The sequence below is a fragment of the Scleropages formosus genome, chromosome 9 (genome assembly GCF_900964775.1).
Source record: "Scleropages formosus chromosome 9, fSclFor1.1, whole genome shotgun sequence".
NCBI lineage: Eukaryota > Metazoa > Chordata > Actinopteri > Osteoglossiformes > Osteoglossidae > Scleropages > Scleropages formosus.
In genome coordinates, this window is record NC_041814.1 from 28,406,048 (window position 1) to 28,416,593 (window position 10,546).

The 10,546-nt window shown below is 46.9% G+C and overlaps 1 protein-coding gene across 2 annotated transcripts; it reads left to right on the forward strand.

Annotated features, from left to right (window-relative positions):
• The first annotated feature begins 990 nt into the window (after positions 1–990).
• On the forward strand, positions 991–10,268 carry LOC108937056 (insulin-induced gene 1 protein-like). Of its 2 annotated transcripts, none has more exons than XM_029254998.1 (6): positions 991–1,394; positions 1,761–2,095; positions 2,877–3,001; positions 3,232–3,398; positions 4,518–4,617; positions 8,483–10,268. In XM_029254998.1, exons 1-6 carry the CDS (start codon positions 1,321–1,323, stop codon positions 8,510–8,512), a joined length of 831 nt encoding a protein of 276 aa, XP_029110831.1. In that variant the 5' UTR covers positions 991–1,320; the 3' UTR covers positions 8,513–10,268. The 2 variants fall into 2 exon arrangements, with proteins under 2 accessions (XP_029110831.1, XP_029110832.1); XM_029254999.1 differs by having other exon boundaries at positions 992–1,458.
• The last annotated feature ends 278 nt before the right edge of the window (positions 10,269–10,546 follow it).

Genomic DNA, 10,546 nt, shown 5'->3' on the forward strand with positions numbered 1-10,546 from the left:
CACAGCATTAGGTCATCATCATACATGTGTTATAACTGATACATGAAGGATACAATGAGCTGCTCACATCAGAAATAAGCAATTGTTTCCAATACAGTTCAAGGGTTAAAAAGTGAGATAAAGTGGCTTTGAACTAAAGCACCTATGGGGAGAGAAATGACAAGCACAGCACTGATTCACCTCTTCTTCGATGATGACTGTTGGGGGGAAGGGTGTTGCATGACTGATAGGGTGAGTCTGAGTAACACCACTGTCATTAACCTTTCTCTCACACACCAGGGAGGTGGGTCTGTGGCCTGTTTTTGAGCCTCAAACCCACCACCCGGCGGGGTAAATCGCCTGCAGATCCGCACGACCGCGTTCTTCCGAAAGGCGGGCCAACGACCCCGTACCCCTTCCTGCGTTGCCAGAGACCGTGTGTTTACGAAAGGAGGGTAAACACTGAGGGATGACAGCGTTGTGCCCGCCCTCACACACCACACTGCAGGTAGGGTAGTGGGTCAGTGTCATCGTTATCACATGTGAAGGTCATAGGGTCAAATCCCCACCTCCTACTCCAGTATCCTGGATGAAGGGACTTAACCCTGAACTGGTACAGAATGAATGGATGAATGAATGAACTGATACTGTATAAATCAGTTAATAATGGCCAACTTGCTTGGATGACAATGATATCGGTTAATAAGAGATTTCCCACTATTTTTTAACTTTTTGTTTTAAAGACTCATTTTGCCACAGTAGTTAATTTGGGCTTAATATTTACTAACAACAGCAAACATTGTAATTATGACTGCACTTCTATAAAACACATGCAAATTAAAATGTAGATTAAAAACCAACACAAATTCACTTATTAAAAATGAATTAAAAGCCACTTGGAAATGATAGAAGCTGCTTATTCGGAGTATTTTTTACTGTGATGTATGAGCAAAGTGCACGCGCGTTATCGCGAGTGGCCAGACGAACCCGTGAAACCAAAAGTACCACCGGAGGAGGGGAGGAGGGGAGGAGGGGAAGAGGGGGAGGGCGGGTGGTGTGTCCTCGCGTCATATGGGCCGCCACGCGCCCATTGGCCCGCGCCGCTCACCAGACCGCGTGCTGCCTTAGCAGAGCGGGCGCGAGCCGCGGGGCCGCGAACCGTGGCGTGGAGCCGCTCCTCCAACGTACGCGCACACACACACAGGCAGACACGCGGGCGCTCGCTCTCGCTCAAAAGGGGACGTGACCCGTCAACGTGACCGGCCCGCGAGGAGGAGGAGGTGGAGCAGCGGCGGCGGCGACGCATGTTTGGGTCTCGGCTCAGTCGCCCGTGAGGTGCGAATGAAGGCGGCAGCCTGTGGTGGCGCGCGCAGCAGCCAGAAGAAGACACCGTTCGTTCAGAGCTCGAGGACGAGGTAGCGAGCCGCTCCGAGCGCCTTTCTTCACAGCACAGCATACCATAGCTTTCCTCTCTCTAAGGTGAGCGGTGCCTTGGCCTTCTTTCTCTCGTGTCGGACGCCGGAACGTGTGGCAGGCATGCCTCCTGCCATCACTCACTCACTCACTGCTGCCTGCTAACTGACTGTTTTGTAAACGGCGCCGGCGGCTGGCGCGAGGACCCCCTTCCGTAACCGTTTCCCTGACTGACGTGTGACGTGGCTGTCAACCGTTGTGTTCGAGACCTAGTTCTCGCTTGCGTATCTTGCGTGTATGTGTTTATTTGCATGTTTCATCCGCCGTTTTTTTTTTTTTTTTAATTGTCCGCTCTCTCTCTCTTCCAGTCAGTCAGTGTTTGTGCCGTGCAGCGCGATGCCGCGGCTGGAGGAGCGCTGGTGGAGCTGCCCCTGCTCCCCCGGGGTGAAGCCCGGCTCCGAGTCCGGCCGGCTGCCCTCGAAGGCGGCCGAGGCCATGTCCGCCGTGTCGTCGGTACTGCGCGGCCTGCGCGCCGCCGGCCTCGTGCGCCGGGGGCTCGTGCTCTTCACCGTGGGGGTGCTGCTGGCGCTCGTGCTCAACCTGCTGCAGACCCCGCGCAACGTCAGCCTCTTCCCGGAGGAGGTGGTGGCGCCGCTCTTCTCCTCAGCCTGGTGGATCCCGCCGTGCTGCGGCACAGCGGCGGGTGAGTGGCTGGAAACGGTGCGGTTAGGGTCTCGATGATCCTTGGGGTTTTTTTGTTACGTGTACTTTGCGAGGTTTTTTTTTTTTTTTTTTTTTTTTTTTCCTCGTTACCCCCCTTCTCCTTCCCCACACAACCGCAGTCGTCTCCCGCTGTTATCCTTTAGTTATTTGCTCGCCAAATCGGTGGCCGCTGATTGGCTGAGGCGGGCTCGCTCGCGGACGCTCGTAACGGTAGTGTTTCCTATGGATTCCAATGGCGCTGCCTTGGAAACAGCCTGACTGACTGGGATACTCGCGGGGTGCCCCCGTCTCTCATTGGCTCGTCACATAACTGGTGAGCTGCTCAGGCGGACTCTGATTGGCTGCCGCCGCGAACATGCCACTCGTGCGAAAACAGAAACAAGGAAGTCGCTTCCCGAGGACTTGGGCGCTGTGTGTGTGGCGCGTCTCTACAGACCGTGAACGTGTGCAGATGTTTTGCACCCATCTGTGTTTGCATTTGCTTTCAGTTACGCATATGTGCCCATGAATTACCGGAAAATTCAGCGTTAATTCATGCAGTTGCACTCTTTTCTTGCAATACTGAACTTTTCGCGACAGCACATTGGGCCTAACTCAGATTTGGAAATGGTCAGCATTTTTTTTTTTAAGGACATCATTGCAGTTACATTTTGAATGACATGTGAATAACTGGTCGTTTTAACACTAATCCGCCATATGTGTGCAAGCGGCCGGTTTGTTGTCCAGCGACTGCTGCTCAGCGCTGCTCTTTTCTGTTGCAGCCTTTGTCGGCCTCTTGTACCCATGCATCGACAGCCACCTGGGAGAGCCGCACAAGTTCAAGAGGGAATGGGCCAGCGTGATGCGCTGCATCGCCGTGTTCGTCGGGATCAATCACGCCAGCGCTGTATCCTTTCCCCCGCGCTGACCCGCAGGTTCCAGGGTCAACGTCCCAGAGCAGAACAGTAGCGGTACCTTCATGGTCCCATATAGCGACACAGCTTTAATAAAGTAAACCCTGTGCTAACATGTTGAGTTTCCAAAACTGACAGTGCGATATGCTGTTGCCTTAAAATAAGAGGTAAGTCATGGGCTATTTTACAATCAGCTTTTTTTTCCTGACCACGGAATCTGCAGAAACTAGACTTTGCCAACAATGTCCAGCTCTCCATGACCCTGGCTGCCCTGTCCTTGGGCCTGTGGTGGACCTTTGACAGGTCCAGGAGTGGATTCGGCCTCGGGATCACCATCGCCTTCTTCGCCACCCTCATCACCCAGTTCCTCATCTATAACGGCGTGTATCAGTAAGTCCGCAAGGAATTTACTTCACAAATGCCCCTTTTCATCCGATTTTCTGCCTGCGCTGTCGTGGTTAAGCGCACGGGTATACACTTGTAACACTGAGGTTTGTTCAAGTCACCCTTGAGCAAGGTACTTGCAAAGAAGTTTAGCCTTTTTTAATATATGCATCGTTTATAGAGCCTCTGACCGTTTTATATATGTTGATTATACAAAACGATGCACTTCGATAAGCTTGAGGGAAGCATCCATTGAAATTTGAGAATCGTCAGTCAGCATTTTTAATGCTTAACAGACAGCTTCTGCTTTCCGTGCGAGAAACAAGTCTTCGTAACAGTGTCTCAACAGGATTTTTGCTGTAAATTATTTAATGGGTTAAACTCATTTTGAAATTCAGGAAAAAAAAATGTTTGACAGTCTCATAAAAAGCACCACCGTGGACAGGAAAAGAGGCTTTTTGTCTGACATTTTTGGTCTAAATCAATGTAGTTTTTTTTACCTAAAAGTGTTTGTTTGTACACTTTTATCGGTATGTTTCTACATGCCTCTTTGTTTAATGGGTTGAGTTAAAGGTTTACTTGAGAAGGCCCTGAATGTCGTGTCATACCTGCAGGAAGCACAGCAGTCGGACCCCCCCCACCCCCACACACACACACACGTGGGGTGGAGTTCACTGTGGGATTTCATCAAAAGTTACGTTAACACATTAGAAGAACAAAAATAAATGTAATTATTTGGTGTAGAGTCCCAAAAGGATGTTCCTGCCCAATTACCAGTCTCCTACCTAGCTACAGCGGCACATCTTCAAAAACATCCTGTAGCGATTCGGAGAGGCAGGCTCCGGGACGGGCACTGGCGGAGAGCCACGTTCAAAAAGCTCCGGGTCTTTCTGCAGCCCGCCAAAGAGATGTGATTATTTTGTTTTTCCACATGAAAGTTTAATGCACGCTTTCTCCAGAGGCTTTCCCAGGGAAGCTGTTTAAGTTGTCATGAATTTCAAAGAAGTGCTTTTGACACGTGTTTGTTTTATTTTCGTTGACTTTTTATTCCCCCCCCCCTTCCCCCTCCTTTGTGGTGCCATCTTATTTAATCAGACTTTGTGTTCCCCCCCGACTCTTTTCTAGGTATACCTCGCCAGATTTTCTGTATATCCGCTCCTGGTTGCCATGTATATTCTTCTCGGGTGGAGTCACCGTTGGAAATATAGGACGACAACTAGCGATGGTAAGACCCAGGATTCGCTCTTTCCCTTACGGGTGTAAACAATAGGCACCTTCCATGAAGGTGCTTTGGATTACTGTCAGAGGAGGAATGCATGTTACATACAAATACTCCCCAGATTTAATGTGGCTTTTTTTTTTTTTTTGTGAAAAAGGGGGGTTTTGGAATATAATGTGTAACTGTTCTTGTAGCACGGCTGCTGTAATTCGTAATTTGATCAAACTCGTAGTATTTGGACGATTAGTCTTGCTTTTTCCAAAGGTGCCCCATGAGACTTGGATCTGCTCCAGCTTTGTTTTCCCACAAATTCATTCCTGTTTTTGCTGTTGTTGGCCATGGTGTGAAGCGTTTGCACGCCTCAGTATCAGCTCTGCGCCAAAGTTAAGGATTATCGCTAGAGATTAATCGCAATCTTTCAATTTACTTTGTTTGAGGTCATGCTTGGAACCTTGGTGACACAGTGAAACTAGCATGTATGGTGTAATGCCAAAAGCATTATGGGATTAGTAGTTTTTGTAGTCCTGCATATGGCTGACTTGCTGTCAGTGATGTAAAGTGACGAGTCATTAGTAAATTGTTGGTAAAAGATCACCTTTAATCCTTTCACCGGAATCTCTTATTTCTCGTGATCCGGCATTAGTTTCCTTTATTTTTAACAGTAATACGGCATTGGCTGTTCAAGAAAGTACACGTTTTCAAAGATGGGATTATTTTCCTGATTGCGTTAGCTATTCTGAAATTTGTTTGCGTAGCGATTACCTGTATTTACCCCCCTGTGTGACTAGATGGCAGTAAAGAGCAGCCACACATACTATTAGAAACGTGGAACCGCCTTGGTTCAAGTGGGTTTTTATTGTCATTCCTCTATATAGTTTGTAGACGGTGGAACAGAATGTCATTTCTCCGGAGACCATGGTGAAACAGAGTACAAGACTGTAAAATACACAGGACAGGATGTGGACGCAGACATGGGCTGTGAACTGCAGGCAGCTTGTAACATATGGTACAGTAATTCAACTCGTTCAGTGTTCACAGCTCATATCCGAATACAGTGCAAAATCTGTATTAAGTAAGTTTGTGGAGAAAATATTTTTATTTTCAATAATTTAAAATTAGCTTTAATGTGGCTCAAATTGGTCTCTTGTATGCATCACACTATGCTTACTGACCTTAGCTTGGTGGGACAAATGGAGAAGGCCGTTCTCTTGGTTTGGCATCGCTACTGAAATGTCACTGATGAACACAGCGCTCACGGGATCATGCCGACTTCATGCTGAGGCTGAGACCGCGGGCCATCTCTGCCACTACAACAGAGGAGGAACTTTAGGGGAGGAAGCTTGTCTGTGCCCTTTTTTTTGGGCTGAGGAACACCAGATAAAATTTTGCTGCCTCTGGGGGGGAAAAATAGATCTGCATGTCATGGCAAATAATGTGCCCGGAGGCTGGGAGAGAAAGGTCTTTCAGAAGGGCATTTTGTCATCGTGTTCGATTTCAGGCCTGCAGGACAGGTGTCCCAGTGTCCCCCTGCATCAGTGGTTCTTAATCGAGGTACTCTCTTTAAATATTTGGAAACCACGTGCTTCGTACTACATGGATAGATTAAAGAATACTTTTTTTTTTTTTTTCCCCCCTCCTCTTTAGTCACCCCATCACTACATTCCTGGAGACAGTCAGGTGATGAGCAGAGTCCAGTGTGCATCTGCTGTGTAGAACAGTCCATAGTGAGCGGAGCCACTGGTCCATTGTCTTGTACAAATGCTTTGATTCAGCGCCCATGTTTTGTGGCGTGCCAGGGGCTGGCTTTCACTCCGGCCGGTCATGTGATGTGTGGAGATTAGTACAATCAGCACCATTAACCCTCGGGTCGTGCCGCTGGTCATTTGTGACCCTTTTACAGCTTAATGTCAGGAATATGGGGGGGTGCGGTGGCCCGGCAGGTTTGGCCGGTTCCTGCTGTGTGGCCGGTCTGGGGTTCGAGCCCTGCTTGGGGTGCCTTGCGGTGGACTGGCGTCCCGTCCTGGGTGTGTGTCTCTCACCCCCCCCCCCGAACCCTGTGTTGCTGGTTATGCTCCGGTTCACCAGCGACCCCGCTCGGGACAAGCGGTTATAGACATTGTGTTTGTGTCGCGAATATGATTGTTTTTGTTGATCGCCATAAGGCTCCATGACATCCTTCACATCTCATAAGGCATGTAAATGTAACATGTAGAAGTTTCACAGAATTTTACCTGTTTTGTCCACCTGTGGTGTGTGCGGTCACATCTGGCTCAATATAGGAAATGAACAGGTCTGCCTATAATAAAGAGCAAAGAGTGTCATGCTGGTTTTGGGGGTTCGAACATGTGTCATGTAAACAAGACCTATTGACCATAAATTGTATAAAGGGGGAAAAAAAAAAAGTGTAGAACTAGGAATGAAGTTGGTTGAAAGGAGTCGCATTCCATTAGGCTATGACTTTGTTTTATAGTTGCTTTCTAAAGAGCCACAAGGGACGTTTTTGGGCGGGAACACCAAAAACGTTAAGCCGCAGTCCTTCACTCCCACACAGTATACAGTGTATTCTTCGGTGTGATGTCTATCGCTGCATTCGGGGCTGTTTACACTCGTGGTTTACATTAAACACAAGCTGTAAACCTCTGAATCGAAAAGTGGGTTTTAAAGTCCCTTCCCGTCTCAGAGCTTCCTCCTCCCCGTTGAGTCGGCTGTCACTCCATATCAAGGGCTCGTCTGTTCCACAAATGTCTCGGAGTGTAAGGAGGGGATTTTGGGCAATACCCAGGAATACCGCGGGCTGTACGTCTGACAGGTGATCGGGAGACTGAGGCGAGATGTTCCTGCCATCCCCTATGTACAGATGCAGAGCCGCCTTTTTTTTTTTTCCTTTTTTATTAAATTAAGTGATGATTTTTGGTGTGGTGTGCCACAGCAGCCCCAAGGAACATGAGGCATCCAGCCCCTTCAACTGACAGCCCTGCTGAATGAAAGCCAGAGCATTCACTTAAAAATTAATGCAGTAAAATTGCTGTAGTTGTTCCACTTAGTACACATGGTGTGGGGACAGCTAGCGGGGTTGTACTTGGAGCCGGTGGTTTGCAGTTCTCGGACCCGTGTTAAAATCCCTCTTCCGCTCTGTTTTTGTTTTCTTTTACCTTGCTTTAAATTTTAGTGTAGGTGGAAGTTAATAAAATTAGTCTTATAAAATGTTTTTATTCATTAGCGCCTTATGTGAAATTTTTACACAACACTGAGTAAATCAAGGACATCTGTGCTATTAAGCTTTTGTTTATTTTTATTAACTTCAAATATATAAAAAATAATCTTTTGAGTTAGACAAATTACGAACAGACTTCTTGTCCCAGTTGTGTTTGAAGGTTTGAAGAAGTGTACTTTACTACGAGTTACATGAGTAAAAATGACCCAGCCACTAAAAAGTTATAAATAGCTTGCTGTACATATATTTTACTACTTTGAATTTGCCATTTCAGTTCAGTTGTCAAATTTTAATACAGAATAAGCTCTTAAACTGTGTTTATTCACAACCTGCGAATATTCGGGTTGAAAAGTTTTATGCTTTCGGACTTGACGAATAACATTAGGTGCTCTGCTGTTGTGCCCTCCCTCGGGATTCTTCTACCAGGCTGTTTCAGTAAAATAATGCAGTTATACGAGCGGTTCAAATACAAAGTTATAGCGCTTGCAGTTCACTTGTGCAAATGTGTTCACAAAGTAATAGTTATATATGACTTATACAGCATTCAAATGAACCAAATATGTGGTCAATGTTGCAGAAGGTGTATGGTGTATGAGAAGGACATGTCTTTTAAAAGCTACTGTTGGTTACTAACGCACCCCCCCCTCCCTTCCACAGGGTGGTACAGAGAAACCCCATAGCGACTAACCAGGTGGAGGAGGAAGGGGCGGAGCTTGCAGTGCCAGCGCCAAGCAGGAGGGAACAACATGCCAGCATGTTTGGAGTCCCTGCCTGCTTCACAGAACCCTAACGTGTCCCTTTTATTTCACATGGATGCATCAGGACAACAAAGGCCTGGATGTTTGGATCGAATGTGCCAATTCTTGATGGGAAGGGGGCGAGACAGGGGGCAGGACAGGGGGCATGTCTTCCTGCCCTACAACTCCTGATAAACCCCACCCCAGCAGATCCAGGACAGTGTTTGGCCCTGAAATTCCTTGAAGGAAAATGTAACTGGTTTTAGTTTTAGTGTGCGAGTGCTTTTATTCCCCTACTTTTTGTGTGCGTATGACAAGAGGTCTTTAAGGAAAGAAGAAAGTGTTGGTGCTAAAAAAAAAAAAAAGTGCTTTTTATTTTTATCTTATTTTCTGCATGATTACAAAACGTTCATGAAAGGGAATCGTTTCAGGGCTGTGCAAAAATGTCCCAAAGGTCCATCGTTCGTGATGAGATTTTACCCGCTAATTTAGTTTCTCAGTGCGGTTTTGCTTTGATCCAAATACTGTACGAGCAGACAGTGTTCCCTCTCTCAATTTACTGAAAGGAGTGTTACACGCCAGTATTCGCACACTTCATACCTCTGGTTTATTTTCAAACAAGACTGGCACCAGTGTGTTACACTGAACAGAAGTAGACAAAATGTACTTTTTTAAAAAATATATATTTGAATTCCATTTGTTTTCCCAAACATTTAAAGAATAATTCCGTTTATTCCCATAGCAGCAAGGCAAAACCCAGTTGCTCGGTGTGAAATGGACTTTTATTAGCGCAATTGTCCAAAACTGGACTTTTAAAGCAGCGATGCACAAAACCCAACGGAGAACGCATCCCGATGCTGGTGAAACTCTGGGCATTTTTATTTGCAGAGCCTTAGAAAATCTGCAATCTGTGATTGCCTTTGTAATATATAAATGAAGTGCTTTTGTCACTGTTAAAAGTTTTTAGTTTTACTATTTGTACATAATTTATTGTGCATTTCTCATGTGAAATTGCTACTCGTATCTATCTAATCAAGGTTTGGAATTTCCACGCTAGAGCTAGTTACCACGGTGGGGTCCAGGAGGTTGACGTGCAATCAGTTATTGACCTGAGCCTTGTGTTCTTTTCTATTTATTACCATTTTCTGACGTGTGTTACTCCGAATATGAATCCTCAGAATTTTATGCAGAACTCATGTAAGCCAAGCAATAACAAGATTCTGTCTTTAATGTGTATCCTTCAGCCAGAGGTCCGGCAGGGGGGGCGTTACCCCGGCGATGCCAATGACCCCCCTCGCGTGTGGGGAGGAGCTGCGTCGTGTCAAACTGCGCTCTCCCTTTGGGGTGACGGGTATTGTATTGTTGTTGAGGGTTGCCGCAAATGGAGAGCGCCACCTAGTGCGGGGGGAGCAGTCGCACTGGGGAATATGACCCCCTGTTCTGTCTCCCCCCATTTTTCAGCTGAAGTCTCGTCTCCCCCCCCCCCCCCCGTGTATCTGGGCCGGGATTCCAGCTACTAAAGGACGAAAGCTTTAGCGCTGGGTGCGAAGAAGCTGTTGCTTCTCTTTCTTTCCTTTTCATATACAGAAGAGCAGTGTGAGTGTGAGTGGGTGTCATTGATTTCTGCCAGATGTTTATCATTTCTACTGCCTTGTATCCGAGTGGGGAAAAGATAATAAAAGTGAAAACTCGCCTATGAGGCCAAACTGCGTTGCGTTTTGTCAATTTTTTTTATTTTTGTGTGTGTGTGTGTGTGTGTGTGTGTGTGTGTTTTTTCTCACAAGCCAAGACGTCAACGTGTTCAAATCATCGATTGAAGAAAATGCACGTGTGCGAAGTGCGATGTCGGAGAGATTCGACTTTGAGTGCTGCGATGACGAACGGTACGCGCCCAGACCACAGCGGGTGGCGCAGTGGTTAGTCATCAGGCTCTCCACCCCTTGATCGACACCTTCTGCTTTTGAAAGTGTAAATCAGTGTAAAG

Coding starts and splice junctions, on each gene's coding strand:
- LOC108937056 (XM_029254998.1), top strand. CDS start 1,321: ATGAAGGCGGCAGCCTGTGGTGGCGCGCGCAGCAGCCAGAAGAAGACA. Junction 1,395..1,760: donor GTTCAGAGCTCGAGGACGAG/GTAGCGAGCCGC, acceptor TCTCTCTTCCAG/TCAGTCAGTGTTTGTGCCGT. Junction 2,096..2,876: donor GTGCTGCGGCACAGCGGCGG/GTGAGTGGCTGG, acceptor TTTCTGTTGCAG/CCTTTGTCGGCCTCTTGTAC.